The following is a 24,050-nucleotide window of genomic DNA, read 5'->3' on the forward strand; positions in this document are numbered from 1 at the left end:
AGATATTAAAAAGTGGCCATCACAATATACCGGTATTGACAATAACAGCAATATTAATATGGTGATTATCAATATCATGTTAATACTACACATAGTATTTTGTCTTGAGAGATCTCTACGCCTCAATACAATCATATTTCCAGTGTAATTCATTGGCTAAGAAATTAAAACACAAAATAAACGAATTTATATGAATTATAGCATTATTGGGAGGGGAAGCAATAGATATTGTGATATTAGTGCAATTGATAACACCAGGATAATTTTGGGAAAGCTCCTCCATATATAAATAGCTCCTCCATTTCACAGGGCCGTACTCACGTGTAGCATTAGTTTCGGGTCAGCGTGGATAAGTTTGACCAGAGCGAGCAGCAGCGAGCGCGAGTCAAGGTCTGTGGACCTCTCCTTAAACTTTAAACTGGTCGTCATTTTTTCTTTAAAAGTCAAACTCTGCAGAGAAAAAGCAAAAAGTGCTTTTCAATTCAAGTTAAATACGAGATGCGAGATGTTTGTGTTTTTATAGTGTATTGTATAAGTCTTACTGATGTCATCCTCAGAGGTGGATGGGCACTGAGACTTTGGATCACTCTGCCCAGCGTGTCTGCAAACATTGTACGCAGTTCACCCGAGTAGCAGTAAATGGCGTCGATCTTTGGCCACCAGTCCAGGTGAGACTAGAAATAACACGAAGGATGAACATTAATAAAAGCAACAAATTACAACATCACTTTTAACTGGGTAGCGTTTGTACTTACATTGGTGATGATTTTGTGCAGTGAGTTGACCAGGACATAATGAAAGGTAGGAGGAGAAGTCGAAGCTAAACACACCTAGACCCAAAACAATCATTATAATTCAATCATTTGTACACAGACCAACAATTCACAGCTAAAAACACACACATTGTTTAAGGAACAGAGAGAATTAACTAAGCTGACCTTGAAATGCTGGTTGTTACGAGGATTGATACGATAACACGACACAAAGCAGTCGATCATCAAATCCACATCAGCGCTCTGGCAGCCCGCCCCCCTCGAGAACGGCTTTGTGGGGTTAAACAGAAGACCCTAGGAGAGAAGACATGCCAAGGTTATACAGGAAGAAATAGACCGACATTATTTCTACTAGGCTCAGTTAACATAACCCCGTACCTTAAGGTCCAGTACAATAGACTGAACTAGGAGAAATATAACTGAATTATCCTCCCAGTTAATGTAAGTGCATGCTTTGCAGAGCTTGACGCAGGCAACGGCTGCGCTCTCTGTCAGCTGTCTGCTGCCGCTGTGCTGTCCCAGAGCCTTCCGGAGACTTTCCAAAAAGGACTTCTGTTCAATAAAAATAAAAATCTTTGTAGCTCCCAGACCATCTCTGACCACTGCTGTTTCTTGGCAAAACTGCTATATAAATCACATCTTTACAATGTATACTGTACTGCAATGTACTTTACTCAAATTACACAAAAGTTTGGTCTTTTTATAATTTAGATTTTTGTTTGAATTTTATAATTGTCAACAGTGCTTTGGTAAACTGTTTTCACAAAGCCTCATTTCGATTATAAGGTGTTGTTTCTTAAGCACTTATTTTTGTGTGCTTCTACAAAGAGAAGTGAAACTCGGCACACGCATCTACAGATAAGACTTGAAACACTCTTGTCGCTTTGACCTCAGACCTTGTTAGCTTTCTCCTCTCCACCAACTTCTTTGGTAATGCTCTGTGTGATCTCGGGACACAGAATCAGGAGGATGATCTGCAGCGGCCACACTGCCGCCTTCCTCTTGGCGCTCTCCGCAAAACTGTCCACCAGGTCGAACAGCTTTTCTGCACAGTCTGTGTACACGACAAAAACACGCAGAAATTAAACTTCTCCTATACTGGCACTGCACTGGCAAGATGAGTGACATATAAGTGTAATGAACAAGTGTTCAGATGACTGTGACTGTGTTGCTCACCGGCCATGTCAGCCTGGGGTCTCTGATAGAGCATGGTGAACTCATCGGGGTAATGCTCCACCCAGTTCCAGAAAGCCTGCGAATACATATGATATATTTAATATTATGGCCTGATGTTATTGAGATTTTTTTTCAATATATACTTTAAGTTTTATTATTTGCATAGCACCTACCTTTTCCAGACTACTGATAACTGCGAGCTGGGCGGGTTTTTTCAAAGCTTTGAATTTGAGTACTGTTTCTAAAGAAAATTTTAAAAAAGTACAAAAAATTCTGCGATTATAATGTGGTCAAGACGTTTTATTGAACTGTTTTTAATCTTTTAAGGGGTCACATGACACTCATACAGCACGTGTTTTTCTGTGTCTTGCTTTGTATGCTCACCCAGACCTGCCTGAAACGCCTCGGTAACCACACCACCACAAATCTACGTCAGTTCGAGATATGATTTGACTAAGACCGCCCAAATGTATACGCAAGTTAGGTGGGCGTACCTGTCAGTACGATTGCTATGAAACCTGATGTTCCAAACTAGGTAAGAAGCGTTACATTTCCGTCACACACTTGCAGTATTGGTCCATTTACTACGCACTGGTTAACTGACCAATCACAGCACAACTCGCTTTTCAGAGCGATGATCTATGTAAAAAGTCCATGCGTTTCTGAGAGCCGGGGCAAAGAGGAGAAACAAACATGTAGGTATGTGGAAAATACAGTGTGGTTGAACCTTAAATCGTGTATATACATTACATTACATCTAAAACAAACCATAATATTCGTTTTAGCCGTGTCATATGACCCCTTTAAGATAGTTTAGAGTTTAAGAAACGTACCCTAAAATAACATCATCATGACTAAAGCGTATTCATTAACATGTGTACTTTACCTTGAAGCAGTCTCTTTAACTTGGAGCAGTCTACATTGATATACTGGATGAGTTCAATGTCGTGGACATCCACTGTGTCCTCTGTACATACTGTAAATTCCTGCAACCTGTTACATTGGAAAACATCCATCTATAAAGACTGCTATTATTCTAATGCTATTATTAGAATATTTTTGGTCTGAGCTGTGAATCACAAATTGAAAGAGGCCTTAAAATGGATCTCTGTGGTATCCCTGGTGTCTAAGAGTTACCTTGTAGAAATACGGCTGAAGACGGCGTTAAAGTTGTTGCAGCTGAGAGAGAAGAGAACGGCGGAGGCGGAGCTACGCAGCTGAGCGGCATGCTGCTGGCCCTCACGGTACGAGTGCAGGAAGTGACAGATCTCAGGCAGCAACTGCTTCACCAGCATGGCCTCATCCAACCTCAGGCAATCCTTTGGTTGCTAAGGGAAAAATGTGCCAATAAACATAAACACTTATTCCCCTGTAGGGATTCCTGTTTATGATACCGATACCATTAGATTCTGGTACCGTTCTGAAGCCAAAATCTTGGTGATACCGATACCTACTCCTGGTTATTGAAAACACATTGAAAACATATTTTTGAATAATTTTGAAATGTTTACTGCTTTTGTCCTCCTGGAAATATATGTTAGTACATTTTGCATTAACAGAAGTAATTGCACAAGACAGTAAAGGGACGTCTTCCATGCAAGTAAGCAAAAAAAATTTAAAAATCCAAAGGAAAATCCAGATCATCTCTCAAGACAAGGAAACACCTGCAAATGTAATAAACTGCTGCTAGGACCAGTCCAGCGCCTTCTGTCTGCCTGAAGATTTAATTGTTTTTCCAGGACTCTCTGTCTAATACTTCAGAGTTAAGACACAAACCATTCTAGATAGTTTGGTGGCACTGATATATTTATACAAATATTTGGAATAGGATTTAAGGCGGTTTTAAAGCTGTGAGACAGGTCAGGGTGTGGAAAATGCAATAATCAAATGATTGTAGCTATGAAGCAATTCCAATCAGCTATAAAGCTGGAACAATGTTCGCTGTGGAACAGGACGTAGGACAGTTGAAAAATGGGATAGGTTGGACAAAGTCCACTTTGGGTTATGACTACTCACCCCCGCCAGACACTTCTCCAGTGTGTCCAGGATAATCAGCTGGGAGAGGTAGAGGTTCTTCTCCGCCGCTTCGCCGAAAATCCGCTGCGAATGAGAAAAGTACAAATACAAATGCTGCATTGTGCTTTAAGATCTAAAAGTACCACATTTAATGTCAAAGACGTAGACTTACCATGTTGTTCACATTTTTGAGTATATTGGTCAGACCATTAATAACAAGGGCGAATTTGTACTTGGAGATGTTTATCAAACATTCTTTGTTGTGCTCGGTGCTCACTTTGTTGTGGGTGCTCTGTTGTCCTGTCTTTGTAGGTAGCTGTGGGTGAGACAGAGAGAGAGAAACAAAACGTTTGACATAAAAACGCGGCACCAAATATACAGTCCTTTCACAAAGGATTAAACATTTGAGATAGACCACAAACGGATCTGGCTGGCAGGTGTGAATGTTGGATTCCTGTGGCTCAGCTTTTAAAGCTTATGTTAACTCCTGGGTGGAATAATGCTTCTAGGTCTGACGGTCTTCAATTTGACACACCCACCCCAGGAGAACATCTAAGCACTAAATACTCCAACCCACTCATCCCGGGTCTAAACTCTCCAACTTTAGGTGTTAAAACAAAGAGCCCCAAGCTCTCCAGACTTCCGCCCTCTGTCGCACACCTGCGGCCCAGAACATCTGCTCTTGCGCTGTATAACGCACACAAAAGCAGTTAATACTTTGCAATGGGAATGGTGAAAGAACGCAAGGTCTGGCCATCTTAATGAAGCATGTGTAAAATGAGTGGGTGGAGGTCTCTCTCCCTTTAAGCGTTCCCTGATGAGAAATTGCTCTCGCTGTTTCAGAATACCGCGGTCCTTTCAAAGGATCTAAGGAGCGTTGTTTCGGTTACTTCATTAGCTTATGCCAAGTGTATACAGTCTGTGAACAAATGTAAACAAAGTTGGCAAGCGAGCCCAGTGGAAAAAGTTCAGTTCGAACCAAAAACAAAACCACGGGAAAATAATTGATCTGATTTGGGTTAATGATCAAATAAAGAGCATTATAAACAGCATGACAATACAATAATGCTTTATAGCGCACATCACTTTAAATGATCTAGCCTACAAAATAATTCACCCTACAGATGTCATTATTGGTTGCTAGGTTTAAGTGACCTAACAGCTGCATGTCAAAAGAGACTCTGGGAAGCCCTGAGGTCCCTTCCTTCTTTCCGGTGTGTGACTCTAACAGAAAAGCATGTGGCTGGAAATTAAAGTCCTAAAACCGGAGAGGAGTCAGTCTGTTAATCCAACGATCATCAACAACACACCCAACACTACATATCACTACATACACAGAACACATACACTCACATGGTACAGCCTTGTTGACATCCATTTTAATGCTGGATACCGAGGGACAGTAAGCACTTTGTTTCCCAGGAACAGTTTAAAATTCCAGAAAGGTCAGTGACAGATTGCTTCGCTTATGTGCACTCGTATGTGTGGACATAACAATAGGAGATAACAAAAAGACAAATCTGATACACTAAACACAATCTTATTCAAATATTATGATATGAAGCCATTTTGATTGTTTGGGATTATGGCGTAATTAAAGTTTTATGGGCAACCATTCAAGAGAAATATGAGTTTCTACCTCTTCCATCAGTGGATAAAGGGATAGTTGTTCAAACAAACATGAAAATGGAAATTCTTTTATTAATAACTCACTTACTCTCCATTTGTTCCAAACCTGTATCAGTTTTTGTTTGGTTGAACACAGAGAAAGACATTTGGAATAATGCTTGTAACCAAACAGTTATTGGACCCCGTTGATAACGATTAGAATGGTAGTCAGAAGTGCCCCAGAAATATTTGCTGTCCTACATTCTTCAAAATGTCTTCTTTTGTGCTCAACAGAAGGGAATATATACGGGTTGGACGATGTCTAACAAACTGGCATCGGCCGATGGCTACACTGAAACATCACGATGGACGATGACATCATTATAAAGTCAGGAGGGTCTGCGCTAACTCCGCATCCTCTTTATACAGCACGAACTCCACAGTTATAAATTCAGACTATTCTGATCTGTACAGTGTGATTTTTTTTAAGCCAATTAGCTTTGTACGTATTTGTTTACAACGTGATTTGCAGCACAGAGCAGCACGTGAGGAAAGTGAAACATTTATTGGAATCACGATGCTGGCTCAACATCATCATCTGGGAAGGATGATGGCACCGCCTATTGGCCCAGCCCTATTATAAGCATTCTTAAGAATATCTTTCTCTGTTTACGGTTCATGGGAACATAGAAATGTATACAGATTTGTAACAAATTGAATGCGAGTAAATGTTGACAGAATTTTTATTTTTTGGGTGAACTATCCCTTTAAGAAAAAAATAATATAACAATCCACGTGACACTGACTGTATAACCAAATGTCAAATAAACATTATCAGCCCAATATTTTAAAGCTTTGTCTTCAATAAGACTGCTTACATTAGACATACATTTAAATCAAAATAATTAACAGTGGTTCATTTGTGCACTTCTTGGGATTCAAACATGATACCTGCATTGTTAAAAACATTTTACAGTACACAACTAGTGATGATAGACTCTAGAAACAAAACTTTCATTTTTCACACAATAATTTTATTTGTAAATAACATCAGTATAAAATGACAAAAAATGTGTAGTCTGTATCACGTCTTTTTTCCCCAGACAAAGTGTTTACGCAAACAACCCTACATGTCATGTTCTTTCTTTCCAGTATCTAAGCCTTGGCCGAATATTTGTATGTAAATGTCCCAAGCTGGAGTCTATGTAGAATACAAAGCAACATCAACCTCTCATTCCTGAGTCAGAGCTCTCCCCAGAGAGACAACAGATTAGTTTTCCATGACCATGCAATGGCATCTGTGAGGTCATTGTTGCAAGGTACTCTGTGCATTCATACAGCTGCTGACAGAGCAATAACCAGCACACAGAGTTTGCCTTTTACAATTTGAGAAAATACAAAAGCGAAACATCACGGACGTTATAAGATGCAATTTCATTGTAATCTCGCCATTTCTATTATATTCTTAAAACTGCATTGTTACTGTTGGCTGCAACGATTCAGAACTCAAAAATAATATATTTTTTTTAAAGGTGGCCAAAGCTTGACTTGTCAACGCATTAAGCCAAATAAGTGCCTTAAGTTCTCTGTTTTAAAGAGCTTAAATTCGGCTAAACAACAGCAAAGGAGCTTAAACCCCTTTCAAACATTAATCAAACTGTTAGAAAATCTAACCACAGCTCAGAATACAAACCACCGTCAAAACCAGATTTCAACTGGATGACAGCACAGGATCCTATGACAGACACTGGTGGGGGAAACAATTCCTATAAAAAACATGAAATAAGCCTAAACTCGATTCTAAACTATAGAATGCATACGAACCTATAGAATCTATACAACATAAATACATAATTATGTGCATGAAACTAGATTTCAGTAACTGTACATTTCAAGGAACCAGTGCAGTTTCTGCACATAGGATAAGACGTTTTGAGCAACAGTGCTTTACAAGTTTCCAACCACTTTTAACTCCCTGACCAATGTAAATCTTGCAATGCAAACTATGCTCGATTGAAACATCTTTGCATTTTTGCAGGCATGCACGGACTGTAGACGCCAGTAAGGTTGCTTTAGCTATGCGATCTCATCCCTCTCTATGTCAACAACACAGAGAGAGTCTGATTCCCTTTGTTTATATTTAGCCACGGCGCGCGACCAACTCATCCGAACAATCATCGATTCAATCGCGAAGCCACAGACCAACATTATACCCTTCCGTTGGCCAAAAGCACCACGCCAGGCCTAACCAAGATCATCCTCGTATTGCATTTGACCATCGAAAGCCCAAATCCGCCAACCCTCAACATAAACAACGCGCGTGCACGCAGATGCAAACATCATTTCGCGGTTTGCATGCTCGCTTTTTCGCCTCGAAGCGTCAAAGCCCACCGGCGACCACCCGAGCTGGGTGTTTTATTTACCTGTTCGTCGAATCTGTTAATGATGGCCTGGACCCACTCCACGGGCTTGTGCGCCGCCATGCTCAGGCGGATGCGCGCGCCGCAATGTCTCCTATCAATCACTTTTGCGATCCCGATATCTGCTCCCGAATCGCCCCCTACGCACCGAATACCTCCAAAACAGCTCCGAATAAAATGCTGGAGGAGGTGAAGGAGGTGGAGGGAGGAGGGGGGTCTGGTTTAGTTTTTCACTTCAAGCTCTCTCCACAAAGCCGCCATGACACACACACCGGAAGTTTGAATCCTCCTCTCGCTAGCTCCAGTCTGGCTGTGGAGCATGCGGAGTAGCGCTAGTACAGAACTGAAGCGTTGACATGAGGACAGCTCCCTGCTAAAATATATATTACGTTTTAATGTTTTCAAATGCATTGCTGTTGTCTACTTTTGAAATGTACAAGTGATAAGGAAAGTTATATCTTATTTAAAAAAGAAAGAACAACTTTCTTTATTACTATAATAATCAGTGTTGGGTAAATTACTTTGGAAAAGTAATTCATTTCTAGTTACTAATTACATATGCAATCGTGTTATTAGATTACTGTACAAATGACTCTCTCCAGAAAGTATTTATTTACTTATTACTGCCAAAGTCCTATAGTCCCTTTGATAAGTTAAGGGATTCAAGCATCGAAACGAAATGACGCTAAACTCAGTCGAATAAATCATATATAACTACATAAAGTACTTTTGTTAACTGACTAAAGTATTACAAATGTGTGAAATATACATTTATGAATTCATGTGCATTTTAAAGTAAGACTTTGAGTTGTAATATCAATTCCACTGCTGTATACATTACCAGTGTTGGGTGTAACTAGTTACTAAGTAATTAGTTACTGTAATTTAATTACTTTTCCCTTGAAAAGTAAAGTAAGTGATTACTCATATGTTTTCTTTAATTTAATGTAAGTTACTTTTGATGTTATTAAACTAAATACTTTGTTAAATATATGTGTGTGCAATAGCGTAATTGACTTCAAAATTCAAAGTCTTACTTTAAAATCTGTGCTCACATTTGTAATACTTTGGTCAGTTAATAATATTATTTATTTGAATGAATTCAATAAGCCGTTTCATGTCTATCCTTGAATCACTTAACTAATCAAGGTCGCTGTAGGATATAGAAAGTAATTAGTAATGAGTAACTAAATACTTTTTGGACAGAGTAATTTGGACAGTAATCTAATTACACTATTGAATATGTAATGAGTAACTAGTAATTAATTACTTTTTCAGAGTAACTTACCCAACACTGTACATTACACAGTTTTAGTTCAATTACATGAAGTAACTGTAATTAAATTACAGGACATATAAGAGTAATTCCTAACTTTACTTTTAAAAGGAAAATTAATTAAATTACAGTAACTAATTACTAAGTAACTAGTTACAGCCAACATTATTAATAATAATACATTTATTCATATATGTGACCCTGGACGACAAAACCATTCTTATGGGTCATTTTTTTTAAATTGAGATTTTAACATCATCTGAAAGCGGAAGAGTTATGCTTTTTATTGATTTCTGTATGTTTAGGATATGGCAATATCTTGTACAGTTACTCTGGAATCTGAGGGTGCAAAAATATCTAAATATTTAGTAATTCGCCTTTGAAGTTAATCAGAGGAGCTGTAGTAGGCCATCCACTCACAAAGATAAAGGTTTTATATATTTACGTTACAACATTTACAAAGTATATTCATGGAATATGATCTTCACTTTATATCCTTATGATTTTTGCCAAAATAGAAAAATCAATATTTTTGACCCATAAGTTGTATTTTTGGCTTTTACTAAAAACGTTACGTTTGATCCAGGGTCACATATGTACATTTTTATTTAAATTACCTGATCAATTACCTGATCAATCACCTGATACTGTGGTCTAACTCAGTGCTTCTCAACAAGGGGGTGTGGCCAACATGGGGGCCCCAGCTGACACCCAAGGGGGCCTCAAGATGACTAATAATTTAAAATTTAGACAAAATGAGCATTGCAATAAAAAAAAAGACTAAAAAACAAGATATTTCTTAATATTTGGATATTTTTTAAATAAATAAATGTTTAAGCTCAAAAATATTATATTCAGTTTTTGTGATCGTGAGTGGTGGGGCTTTGAATATTGTTGAATACAATGGAGGACATTGGAGTCAAAAAGGTTGAGAATCCCTGGTCTAACTACTTCAGGGATGACAATTTTTTTTAACAAAGTTAAAAAGTGCTAATATTCTATGGTATTTCATTATAATACAGTGTATATAAAAGTTTGTGATCCTGGAAGAAATCTGGCTTATCTTTTTATATGTTTGGCAACAGATCAGAAGACCAGAGTTAAAAGCGACCACAATTCCATGAGCCTTCCTCAATTTCACTTTTGTCTTCAGTCTCCACAAGTTATGATGGTTAAACAATTTGGCTTGCTGCCATTGTAGGAGGAGCTTCGTCCAGATACTCTGCTCCAACTCTGAGGTAGTACCCATGGCCATGACCTGACTACAAACCTGATAAAATTAGTTAAATCAGAGTGGATGTGGAGCAAGGAAAGGTTAGGAGATGCCAGAAGAATCACCAGTTTAGGGTCCTGAGATGTCTGTTGTCTACATATAAATGTGAACTTCATCTCATTTAACTTCTATTCTTATATATAGTTTAAAAACAAATCAGTGTATGATTTAACATAGCAAATAACTATTTTTGGGGGGGAACTGACCATTTTATTAGTATCTTAGATCTTATAACATCACAATGTATCATGATAACACACGATTCCATTGACACCAATTATTTGCATATGAGATACAGCAGTCTCTTTTTGTCTAACAACTCTTTGCATACAGATTGTTCTATCAATGAAGATTTAAACAATACGATATTTTCATGTTGTGATATCTAAAAAATTTCAAATGTGTTTAACGCACTTAAATAGAAAGTGACACTTCAATTTGAATTTCACCTGAAAGCATTATATTATAATCTAATCAAATGATTACATACTAAATAATAATGCAGCTTTTAACAAACATATGTACATTAATAATTCAGCACTGCAAGACAAAATGTCATTATCTGCTCAGTCAATAGAGTTTAATGGGTTTTAACAGTTTAAAGGCATAGAAGGAATCCAGGAAAAGACAATAACCTAAGCTGTGTTCTATTACATTATGATCACAAAGTAAAAAAGCTGTTTATTTACGATCTGTTGGGGGTATTGAATCTAAGACTTCTTTTCTACAGTCATAAATGTTCAACTCAATTAAATGTTATTTATATAGTGCTTTTTGCAATGTGCATTGTTCCAAAGCAGCTTTGGGGCAAAAAAGAAAAACACATAAATGTAAAACACACCAACGTGCATTATGTTTTTAGACCGAGCAATATTATCCTAATATCTAATAAATAACGTAATGAATTAATAAATAAATGCAGTCTCCCGGTGAGCAAGCCAACACTGCCCTGCTGTGGCGAGGAACCCAAACTCCAATGATGTCTTTGTCTAGACCTAAATTTAATTACTTTCCCCTTGAAATGATTAGGGATTTGAGCCGTATAGGGCTGAAACCCTGTTGTTTGTTACTCTGATTTTTTCTTTATATTTTTTTGTTATTTCTTATGAAATTTAACTAAATACTGTGTTATATCAAAAAATCGGAAGTGTGGAAGCATTTGAGTGAATCAGTGAGTGAGGTGAGTGTGTGTGTGAGTGAAGCAGTGAATGAGGTGAGAACCTGACTGGTTGAGTTCTTAAACATGCTGCAGTGATTCCTGTCATTAATGTTTATCAAAGAACAAAAGAAAAGAAGAAGCAAGGCTATTTTGCAGCTTTAAAGAGAATTCCTCTGTATTTAAGTTTCAATTTAGCAAAAAAGACTGTAACGTCTTTGAGAACTTCTGAACACAATATCTGTACATTTCCTACATGATAGTTCTCAATGCTGAATGGCTACAATTAATGTTAAAAAATAATCAATTTAATAGAGACATCAGTTATAGTACTAATATCAGAATGTTTGCTTTCATTCATAAATAGATGCTGTTAAAGGAATCAGTTGTTTCTGGATCAAATTAGAGATTAAATGTGAAATTATAAAAATGTTAAAGTATTTTTAAAAATATTGTTATGTGCGATTATTCGTGATAAATCATATACACAATGTGCGATTAATCCGATTTTTTATCGGTTTACCGACCTAGTTATTAATTTTAATGTTATTGTTAATTCCTGTTTCTAACTGACTTTACTGTTCTTTGCACTTTAAAATGACCTAATCTAACACCCACCCTAAAAATAATAGATCTTTGTTCAGTCATTGTTTAATAAACACTTATGCCACATTTTTTCCAAGTCTTCATTTTTTTTCCTGCAGAAAAATTCTATAAATATCGTATAGTCTCCATATCGATGTACTACCGTATCGTGAAATATTGATACCTCGTATGAGCTTGCGTCCCATGACGCTATTGCCACGGAGGGGGACCTCACCGTAGCATGAGCCTCGTTGGGCTCAGTTTCTGTAACACCTGCGCAGCACTGCAGCGTCATCCCAAAGCTTTATGGGCAGGCAAAATGCTGAAATAATGTAGTTTAAATGCTTGCCTTTCTTGATCTCGTTTTGTTTCATATCTACCGATTGCACAAATAATCCAAAAGTCAGTGCGTCGCACTTCTCTGACACAAAACGACGTTGTTAAGTATCCTCCCGCATTTCAAATTCTTGATCTTTTCTAGTAGGTAGTCAATTGCAATGCACCCCATTTGCTCTTACTGCCTATTTCAACATTCAAAAAATAAAAAAGATGAAGGCCATGAAAGCTATTGACTTTCTTGTCAGGCCAACACGATTTTTGTCCTCAAACTTTACTATCAAGTTAATAAATGTGTTTCTAATAATCCTAAAAAATGAACATTTTCATATTTTTAAATAACGCAAAATGCTCATTTGACATTCTTGAATTACTGTCGCAATAACAGATTTTTCAATACAAAGTTATTAGTGGCTAAAGTTTAAGGTAATCATTTTCTGTAGATGCTTTTAAATAAAATTAATTTGGTTTATTTTGTGTTTTGTCAGATATTTGATCAATGAGTGAAACAAACTGTATAAAGTGAGAGTTTTAAACCAATTTACGAAATGTTAGGCATTAACAATCTAATTAATGGTTAAACATGGTATATTTAATATTACGGTTATTGTGACAACCCAGTTCTATTTTTTTCCACTTTAAGCTTTTTTAAAGTAATGTATGTAATCATATTGTAGGCCTACTTTGGTTTTGGATACAAAAATACAGAAATTAATCAGTACTTTATAAGTGAAATTAATAAGTGCTTAAAGAAGTTGTGTGTTACAAGCGTTTTTAGGATAATTCTTCGTCAAAATGTGTTTAACATTTGGTTCCATATTATGAATACCAAACAACACCAACCAAGATGGAGGAGGCAAAGCGATATGAAATAAACAGTTTATGAACAACCTTAAACCATGAAAGGCAAACTGCTGTCTTAAATATGGGAGAGTAAGAGTCATTCTTAGCTTTAAGAAAGCCCAGGGCCCATATTTATGAAGCTCCTCAAAGTGCCATTTTATAAAGTGCTGAGAATTCATGAAATGTACTCTTACTTCCAAACTTAAGTATAAAAGCAAGTTTCTGAAAGCTAAGAATAACTCTTACTCCCACAGCCCACAGATATCGACAGCTCGAGAGGTCTCTCATGTCTTTAAGAGTTGCCACTATAGGGGCTTGTGATTATACTGTAACGATACAATATCGTATTGTACTGTTCTGTAACAGTGTTGTAAATAAAATGTAATCATTCGTATTTGTTGTCTCATATTTGGAAGTTAAAACACAGAGGCTGTCTTTTCGCAACATGGCATGACTGCGGCGGCGATGATAAAATGCGAGTTACAGGTACGCCCACCTTACTTGCGTATATATTTGGGCGGTCTTGGTCAAGTCATGTTACGAAGTGACGTAGATTCTCCGGGGTGTGGTTACACGAGGCATTTCAGGCAGGTCTGGGTGAGCATTCGCTTTTAAAAGAATGTATCTTTTGTTACGACACTTACATTTTTGCTATTTTACGTGTCTTATGCATGCATGGGCAATTTATAACACACAAAAGACACCGAAAATACGTGTTGGACGCCGAATCATCCCTTTAAGCTAACACAATCATTTGTGTCAATTATTAATTTTGTTATAAAAAAAGATATAAAAACGTATTGTGTGTGGGACAAGCAGGACACGAAGTGATGATAGAATTAAACTCAGTTTATTGAATAAGCTTATAGTTGCACTTCAATGGTCAGTCTGACTAAAACAGGTGTTATTACTTTAAGACAATACATCATTTAACTTCAGATTAATCAATGATAAATAAAAGCAAATAATGAAATGATGAGCATGGTTATTAAATGTATTGACTATAAGGGAAGGTTTTAAAAACTCAGATCAGATCCTCAGATTACCAAGGAAAGACAATAAATGGACCGCTCTCATTGGTTTGAAGGAGGATGAAATCGCTGCTAAGCCTCCACAGAAGTCACCTGCAGATCTCCACGAACATCAAGAACATCAATATCATGCAACTGCATGAAGCGATGGTTGTAAGAGTGAACTTGATGACCATTCACAGACACGTTGAAGCCTCTGTCAGAACAATAAATGTAGACCTGAAACAAACACAAGAGAAGAAAATATATAGTTCATTCCTATATTGTAAAAACAAAAACAAACAATTCTGGGAACTCAATAGTGATTGCTTTAAAACTATAGTCAAGCACAAATCAATCCTAGATGGAATCTGACAGTTGGAAAAAGAATACTGTCTGCTTACCTCAAAGGGTTGACCTGCTCTAAATGGCATGCCTGCAGGATATTCTTCTTGACCCCAATTCCCATCCCAAGTGTTACACACAACCTTATTTTGATCAAAACGAGGATTGTAGTGAAAGGCGATCCCACTTTTGTGGCGAAAGTTGATTTCAATCCTGACAAAGATGAGGCGAGAGACAGCACAATAAATAGACAAATATTTTGAAATGAATATATATTTTCTTTTGTGTGTGATGTTTGTAAACCTCGAAGGGTTGGTGTTGACAACTCCTCGAATGATCACGCTTTTGCCAGGTTTCAGTGGACCATTGATCACGGTTATGCACGGCACCGCCTGATTTGAGGTTCATAATTGAAAACAAAACACTTTTAGGTTGTGACACCGAGCCAAATATGAACATAGAAATGTACAACCCTGCGTTTAAAACCATACATTCAGTGCTCGAATTGAAGGGGGGCTGGGGGATCCGAGACCCCCACAATAAGGCATATTTTTATTTGAATAAAAATGATTTCACGCAATTGATATGGTAAATTTAGTGAATTAATGATTTAGAATAATTGATGTTAAGTTTGTGGGCTAGTGGTCATTTCTCTTTAAATTGTAAACGACCCGCCCCACGTTTAAAGACCTTTAGGCAAGAATGAAGCTTCTTACATACTTTTTTTCAGGGGTAATTTTCTCTCTCTCTCTCTCTCTCTTTATCTTTCCACTGTATTTATCAACTCCATGTCGAAGCTTTTTATTCCTTGCGTAAATTTTAATTATTGTTCTGGAATGCTAGAGATCTCGATGAAAATGAGTGGCAGCTGTTTAGTGATTATAAAGGGAGTGCTCGTTGTACGGTTTCTGTGCTAAATATAATCTATACAGAATTGTATAAAACTTGTTTTTCATGCTGCTAAAACCAATGGCAGCTTGTACGCTGCAAAGTTTCGGGAATTACATCGCCATGTAAATGCGGGATTCACTCTTGACGTAGCTATGATTGACATATTGAAAGCCATAGTTCGTAACTGAATAAATCAGATATTTGTAATGAGATTGTTGAATAATCTGCTGTGCTGACTGACAGACTCAATCATAACAGTCCCTTGCCGCCACCTACTGGACGTAACTATGTTAACTGCACTGAAACACAGGGATGCGCATAAGTGGTGCGCCGGTGCGCATAAGCACCCAAAATAAAAAACGCGCTCTGTAGATAAGTTTAGACCGCAAACTTCTCAGCCACCTGTCAAAAAATCAAAAAAGGTTTCAAAAGTGGTGTTGAATATTAATATTAACGAATGTAAGACGTAATACATTTTCATTGTATTTTCAGTTTAATTTAAAATTATATAAATCACACTGTATTATCTCGTTTATTGTTCTTTAAAAGTCACTTTTTTAATTGGTAAATATTATTTGTCACACTATGTGCAGTGTGAGCACCAAACCGAAACTCCAGGTGCTCACTTGAGAACCTGACAGAAAAACTTATGTGCACCCCTGCACTAACACACAGACTGACAGCCGATCTTGTCACAATTTACATTTTTAATATCTAATAAACTAGTTTCTTGCATTTAAACAAGTCTTTTGGAAGAAACATTATTATCACAAAGTTTCAATCATCCAGTTTTTTTTAGGGAAAATAGTAAATACTACATTGGTAAATAAATCTTATTCTGTTGGACGTACACTACTGTACAATAGTCATATATTTACACCAAGACTGCCCTGATTTGATCCAAAATATCATGACATATTATTACAATTTAAAATAATAATAATACAATAGTTAACCATTTTCTACATAATTACTCCTAAGATATTAATTTGGTATTCAAGAAACATTTCTGATTATTATCAATGCTGAAAACAGTTTTGTACAGTTTTTTTTTCAGGATTCTCTGATGAATAAAAAGAGCAAAATAAATCTAAAATAGACATTATTTGTAACATTATACACTACTGTTCAAAAGTTTGGGGTTAGTAAGAATCTAAATGATTTATTTATTTTTGGGGTGGAAAAAAATGAAAGAAATTAATACTTTATTCAGTAAAGATGCTTTAAATTGATCAAAAGTGACAGTAAAGACATTTAAAATAATACAAAAGATTCAATTTCAGATAAATGCTGTTCTTTTGAACTTTCTACTCATCAAAGAACCCTGAAAACATTTCAACATTGATAATACTAAGAAATATTTGAGCAGCAAATCAGCACATTAGAATGATTTCTGAATGATCATGATACCATGAAACTAGAAAAAAAATAATGTTTCACATTCTCACAATATGACTGATTTTCCTTAAAATATATATATATATATTCCTGTTTTTTATCAAATAAATGCAGGTTTGAGCGGAAGAAGAGACTTATTTAAAAAAAATCTTACTGATCTAAACTTTTCAACAGTGGTGTATATTTATTTTTATTATGTATATTTATTTAAAAAATATTGCTGTCACATGCTTTTACAGATCTTCAAGTGCCTTATATGTAGTCCCCTGGTATATTTGCCATATTGCCCTTTTGGGTCTGCTGCTTTGTCACCTTCTAAATCCAGTATTACTTAGAGTTAGCCATTTAAAAGAAGAATAGTAGCTTATCTCTCTTTGTTATGCAACATTGGACTGAATATTCTTTATCAACACAAAAGCATTTTCTTTTATGTAAGCCTGTTTTTAATAAACAGTATATAGTTAAACATATTATGATCAAATATATTGTGTATTTTGTCTAAATTGTATATAACGAGACTAATCCCCAACCCCACCAAAAAAAGTCTTATGCTTCTCTGAAGAAATTGTTGTATATATAACAACCACATAAAATGCAGCCTTATTTCTAATATGATTAAAAGTAACTTACCAGCTTTTGACTCGCCATTCTTCCAAACTGTACTTTTCTGTAGAGTAACTTTCTGCAGAGCAGCTTAAATACAGGAATAAGCCCAACCCATATTCATGAAGGCACACATTTGAGAACATAAATGTCACTGACCTATCGTTGCCTATTATTTTATGTTCTTTGACCCTTTTTTCATTCTCCATGTTACAAAAGGCAACTGCATGAATCAAGCCATAATTTGACTACAGCTATGGAATAAAGAAATGTAAAGTATAGTGGTGTGAAAAAGTATTTGCCCTGTCCGGATTTTTTGTTTGTTGCATATAAGTCATGCTTAAATGGTTCAGATCATCATACAAATTTTACAATTACTCAAAGAAAACCAGAGTAAATACAAAATGCTGTTTACAAATGATTTTTTATTTAATAAGTAAAAGAAACAATCCAAACATGTATGACCCATGTGAAAAAAAGTCAGCATAGCATGGGTTTTGCCAAAAATTGAATCAGTACCTGCTGTTCGCTATCAAGCTTCATCTCAGGAAGAAACTATGTGAGAACAGACTGCTCCATATGCTTTCAAATAGCTGCCAGGTTGCCAGTTGGCACACTTTTAAAGTGACTTACTTTTCTGTCACAGTTCAATTTTAGGGTGCAAAGACTGACAATGGTCTTAAAGAAATATATTTGATTTTGAATGAGACCAGTCTCTTCTTGCTCATAAAACACAAAGTGTTTTATTTCTGATTAAAGTGTAACAAATTAAAAACAGTACTAATAGAACCATATTAAGTAGTTATCAAATCTACAGTAAATTACTGGCAAAACTGCTGCAAAATTACATCAAAGTATGTAATTTTTCAACACCACTTTTGAATTTTTTTGATATTTTAACAGATGGCACCACAAGACGTCGTTCGTCTGCAGAGCGTTGGGATCTGGCGGGTACATATGTCTGCATTAGCGAGTGAAGATATGGGGGTGCCAAACCACTGGTGGTCTTGTAGTCCAGGAGCAGAGTCTTGAATTTGATGTGAGCGACTATAGGGAGCCACTGTATAACTCTTGGATTCTGGATCACCTGCAGATGTTTGGTTGTGCAAGCTAGTAGTCCAGTAGTCCAGTCTGAACTGGAAATGAGCCTGTACTAGGACTTACGTAGCATGCTCTGATAGGAAGGGTCTAATATTCAGAATATTGTAGAGGATGCATCTACAGGACCGGGCGGTGTTGGTTACTTGATCTTTGAAATTAAGCTGTTCATCTATCACCACTCCCAGGTTTCTTGCCTTTCTGGAAGATGTGTTGGTTGATGAGCCCAGTTGAATGGGAAGGTTGTGATGAGTCATTGTGGCAGCCTGGATTACAAGCAGTTCTGTTTTTGTAAGGTTGATTTACATCAGCTGCAGCTGATGTAAATGTAAATGATTATAATATAACTTTTTTTATAAAATCCTTACACAAATACTTGCAGTTTCTCAGTTCTAACATTTTGCAGACAATAAAGAACAATACCAGCAGATCTTTTCAGTGAGACGCTAGTTTAACGCTTCTACATGTTTGTGGTAATCATGAAGTATTCTAAACTTCAATTATTTTTATTTGTTGCATATTTTGCTATATAATGTTTTAATAACTTTTCAGTTTTTCTGAGGTTGTTGTTGTTTATTTCTAAAATGGAGGTTATGACCCCAACTGTAAAGATTTATGTGAAGCCAATTCCTCTTTCGTTTTAACGGAATGTGAAACTTTCCATGCCTTTTCTCATTTTGAATGCCCTGCATGAAATAAGTTCCTTAATTTTGCAAAACCAATGAATGAGCATGAATAAGCATAAACAAGCTTAAGAAATAAATATCACACAGAGTTCGTTTTTATTGAATCCTTTGTAAGACAATTAGTTAAATTACTTTGTACCTGCAAAAAGTTGATATAGCCTACTTTACACAGTACACACTTCAGTGTATTTTCCACGGTATTATACATATGTTCAATTGTTTTTATTCACTATTTAGACTGTCCCATACAAAACGGTAATCAACGGTGGTGTATACCCTGCACAGCAAAATTAAGAGTGTTACTTTAACTCTGTTAGAGTTATTTTTTAAAAAACTTTTTTGATGTATATATAATCCACACTGGCCCTAGTTAAATGTAAAATTTTATAAGTGATAATAAATTAACACTTACTAGGAGTTCAATATTTAAATCTTACATAGTTAATCAAACATATCATATAAATGCTAATCCGACTCTTCAGAGAGTAAAACAGCATCACTTTAGATTTGAATAAACTTAATTTGATAACAATTTATAGTTCAGATGACGGTTATGTATTGGTAAACTCAAACATAACTCTGCCTAAAAATACAGTAAATATACAGCATATTGTACATATTTGCTCTGAATGTTCTCATCACATATAAACACTAAGTAGAACAATGTGTTTTTGTCTTACTACACTGTCTATAAAAACAGTATAAATAAACAAAAAAACAATACTGGAATGCCGTACTTGACAACGGCTGGAATGCCGCGCTCTCTGACGGCGGCTGGATGGTCGCGCTCTCTGACGGCGGCTGGATGGCCGCGCTCTCTGACGGCGGCTGGGCAGCGCTCTCTGACCACCGGACTCGGGAAGACCGGACTCGGGACGACTGGCGGAATCCAAGCAGCAAGTGGGCCATGCGAGACCGTAAGGACGACGTCGTACCGTCATGCTGCCTACTGGGTTCGATTGAGTCTCATTCATTCTGTCAAGCTTCGGCATGGTCAGAAGAACCCAATTGCAGGCAGCGGTACGGAATAACCAAGCAGACTTTTTTTGTAACAATAAACACAAAACAAGGACCCACGATGGGGTAAAACAGGAACAAGAAATGATATACAAGTACTGAACGAAGACTGACTGAATCACTAGATTAACAAACACTTGACGTTAAAATAAACTAAAGACTGACTAGACGAGACAAGATAACATTGACATGAACACAGCATGGATAACAGACGATTCAAATTCACAATGTACGAGGAGCAGAGACAGTAACACACATGCAGCTACAATGAAAGAGCACAGGACAATGAACAATCATTAAGATAGAAAAATGTCATTGGTCCCAACTTTTTCGCTGTAAACTTAGTGTTTCCCAGTGACTTCCTATTGCCATTTGATGTTCCCTAGCAAGGGACTTTGACATTTCAGCATATTTTTGAACAGTTTGTGCTTGGCCTTAAATCGTATACTCGATAATGGCAACAGAGGCCCAATTTTCCTAATGCATGAAAGGATAATGCACCATAAAATGATGCTTTGGTTTTAACTTTTTGTGATTTACACCGATTTGTAAAGTTGATGATGTTCAGAGATCAAATGTTTTAAAAAAACTGTCTTTTCACCCGTTGTTACATATTGCATGACTATGTTAATAATTTGCACCAAAATGAGTAACAAGTTCCAGTTTGGATTTCCTGGAGGCGCAATGTCACCAATAGTTATGGTTTGTTTCTCACCAGGCACAATATCAATACAGAATTCATTCCAATAGAATTTCCACCATGTTCCAAGTTAACATTTGTTGGTTGATTTCTGCGGTGAATGTATCCAAAGTCAAACGAATAAATCCTCAAAAGGAGATAATTTTCCGAGATTAAGTTTTCAGTCAGATATTTAAATAAAAGTTTCAGCTCATACTGAGCAACACCCTCCAATATATTGTGCATTATATCAAAAGTGTAATTGCTACACATATGGAAATACTATCAAGGGTTCAATGAAGAGTCTCTTAACTTCATAAACTGAGTTCAACTGTGGATCTGACTGAATATCCCTGCAGTTTATCTGAAAGCTGACTTCATCACGAAGCCCCAACATTGGGTCATCCTATATAAACATTTTTTTTACTCCGAAAAAACAAGAGCAGCATTCATACCCGAATTATCTCCAGAAATCGGACAAATCAAACCATAAACCTTTTCAGATGCATTGGGCAAATAAATGCCCTCACTTTCAAGTATCTTAACATCATTTATCAAAGGTGCCAAAACGGTATCAAACCCATACTTTTTAACATCTTGGGAGTGAAAGAGAGAAACTAAGTGTACAGTATGTTTAGTACAGCAGAGTTGAACATTGGTTGAAGATTTCTCAAGGTAAAACAAAAACAACCTATCCTGTGAATTATATGCTTTGACCCTAAATTGCTTGCCTCAAAATCATCATAATATAATTGAATTTGCAAAGAATTGTGTAGTGAAAAAAATTGCAGAAACTTCCATCACTAAAATTTATATATACATCAGGAGAGGTTTGAAACTTGGATTAAATATCGGTATTACAAGACATAAATTACAATCCTTAATAGGGATGTAAACGTAAATCTCTTTAACTGGAACCTGGTCATAGGTCGCAGTTCTCTGGTTTCGTCTAAAGTCATATCTAACACCAATAACTATTTCCCACGGTTTAAAAATTCCCCACCTTTCACTGAAAAACTTTGCTCTTTTAGCATCAGAATTAAAACTAGTGAACAGATTTTCGAAACACGGTGCAGACGTTTCAGAGTAATCTGATGTGACAACATTCTGCTTCATTAATGAGTGTAAATCTATAGTAAACTCTTCCAGGTCACATATAATTGATGAAACTAAGGTATTAGAAGTGCCACTTCCCTGTAGTTTTGCAACAATTTGGGCACACATGTCCTTACATCCTTCTTAGAAGGAACTGGCCTACTTTCAAAATCAACAGCTTCCGAAAGAGATTCTCTGTCTGACTGTCCAGTCTGAACGGCAACAGACTGTCTTAAACGATCAGCATGTGAAAGGTTTGCAAAACTGAACGAGGAACATGAATATTGTCTAGATTTTTCCTAAAACCAGAGTATGTAGAAAATTGTTTTCGTCAACCGTGTTGGTCACAAAAAAGTCTACACTTAGAGTTGGGATAGAATCCATGTTGAAATCTTAAATGTGAAATCAGTGAATGAATATCTTTAAGCAATTCTTCACATCTAAAACAAAGCAGCATTCTCTCTCAAATTTTATTCAGGAATTTGGCTCGAAGCTCTTTCACTTGGGGAGACTCTTTTGTTTTCTTAATATCTATGTTATAGACAGTGGTCTGCAGAAATGTGTAGAAGCTGATGAGAGCGTTGGCATAGGATATGTTAAAAACATTATCAAAATAGAGTATGCATACAAGCACACGACAACACAAAGAAAACAAATCAACTATAGCCTCATTAACCTGACATGGCAGCCTCCTACAAACAACACAAAAATGCTTTGCAATTAAAATTAAAATGTTTAAAATTTCGCACGCTAGCAGACTTTTCTACAAAATAAAGAGTTCGGTATATTCTGATCATAGCATTCAATTGCTATTCGATTGGTACTAGCTACATTTGGAAGATCTCACAAAGCAATCTTTCAATTTATTTTTCTCACCACAGGACTCGAGAACGCAGCCACATTTTGAAATATTAAAATCTGTGAAAGGGACGTTGTCACACAACAAAATGGATAAGTAGTAAAGGAACAACGTTACAATACAAAGAAAAGAAAAATAGAAGAGAAAAGAAAAAATGGGGGACGTAACAATGATAACCAAACTATATTATAAAGTCACAATTTTGAAATGATATTTCCAAGAATCTTAACATCTTTCATAGCTTTAGCATGCATTAAGTTCTTTCATTTTGTTTGAGGTAGAAATTTATAAGGATAAAACCACATATTATTTAATTTAGGATTATAAAGGGGTGTACCCCATCTTGAGCTTGCTTTAGGTAAAATAGCTTGATCTAAGATAAGAGCATTTCTTATAAAAACAAAAAGAGTATATTCACCATTGATTGCTGGCATGGGAATATAATTTGCCAGCCCTAAATAACTTCAGTGAGCTTTAACCAAAGATTTTAAGCTGAGATGGATAAATTATTAAATTATAATTTTATTTAAATTATTCTAAGGGAACTACAATTCCCTTTGATAAACTGAATTTGTAAGAAGTTCTCCTGTTTCATTAAATAAATCAGAAACAAAAATAATATTTTGTAACACCTAATGCTCAAAAGAAAAGAGATTTGTTTCCAGATAACGTATTTTCATTGTTCCAAATAATAAAGGCCTGAGGTGAAAAGTTATGTTTAAAGGCAATCTTCCAAGAATCAAGGGCTTGTTTGTGAAAGTTGGACAGCTTAACTGATAATTTGCTACATTTAAAATGACAGGATAGTAAAAACTTGATCACCACACTTCTTTAAAATTAACTTTGGGATCCAAAACCAGGGCAAGTCATCCTCAGACATACAGTTGTGTTCAAAATTATTCAACCC

General features: G+C 36.2%; 2 protein-coding genes across 4 annotated transcripts in view; both read right to left on the reverse strand.

The window, feature by feature from the left end:
* nf1a (neurofibromin 1a) overlaps positions 1 to 8,251 on the reverse strand; it is a 52,688-nt gene extending 44,437 nt beyond the window's left edge. For all 3 annotated transcript variants that reach the window (XM_056757783.1, XM_056757782.1, XM_056757781.1), the window contains exons 1-13: positions 7,997 to 8,251; positions 4,138 to 4,281; positions 3,966 to 4,049; positions 3,087 to 3,277; positions 2,836 to 2,942; positions 2,123 to 2,190; positions 1,950 to 2,025; positions 1,670 to 1,827; positions 1,152 to 1,325; positions 939 to 1,067; positions 756 to 830; positions 543 to 674; positions 322 to 450 (exon numbers count right to left, since the gene is read on the reverse strand). In XM_056757783.1, coding sequence (XP_056613761.1) covers positions 322 to 450; positions 543 to 674; positions 756 to 830; positions 939 to 1,067; positions 1,152 to 1,325; positions 1,670 to 1,827; positions 1,950 to 2,025; positions 2,123 to 2,190; positions 2,836 to 2,942; positions 3,087 to 3,277; positions 3,966 to 4,049; positions 4,138 to 4,281; positions 7,997 to 8,056 — 1,527 coding nt within the window. In that variant the 5' untranslated portion in view covers positions 8,057 to 8,251. The remainder of the gene's footprint in view (positions 1 to 321; positions 451 to 542; positions 675 to 755; positions 831 to 938; positions 1,068 to 1,151; positions 1,326 to 1,669; positions 1,828 to 1,949; positions 2,026 to 2,122; positions 2,191 to 2,835; positions 2,943 to 3,086; positions 3,278 to 3,965; positions 4,050 to 4,137; positions 4,282 to 7,996) is intronic.
* Positions 8,252 to 14,296: 6,045 nt separating this feature from the next.
* Positions 14,297 to 17,786, reverse strand: LOC130429268 (galectin-5-like). The gene is made up of 4 exons (XM_056757730.1): positions 17,737 to 17,786; positions 15,121 to 15,209; positions 14,877 to 15,030; positions 14,297 to 14,712 (listed from the first exon to the last, which is right to left on the reverse strand). Exons 1-4 carry the CDS (start codon positions 17,752 to 17,754, stop codon positions 14,566 to 14,568), a joined length of 408 nt encoding a protein of 135 aa, XP_056613708.1. The 5' UTR covers positions 17,755 to 17,786; the 3' UTR covers positions 14,297 to 14,565.
* Positions 17,787 to 24,050: the final 6,264 nt, after the last annotated feature.

The sequence above is a fragment of the Triplophysa dalaica genome, chromosome 9, assembly GCF_015846415.1.
Source record: "Triplophysa dalaica isolate WHDGS20190420 chromosome 9, ASM1584641v1, whole genome shotgun sequence".
Taxonomy (NCBI): Eukaryota; Metazoa; Chordata; class Actinopteri; order Cypriniformes; family Nemacheilidae; genus Triplophysa; species Triplophysa dalaica.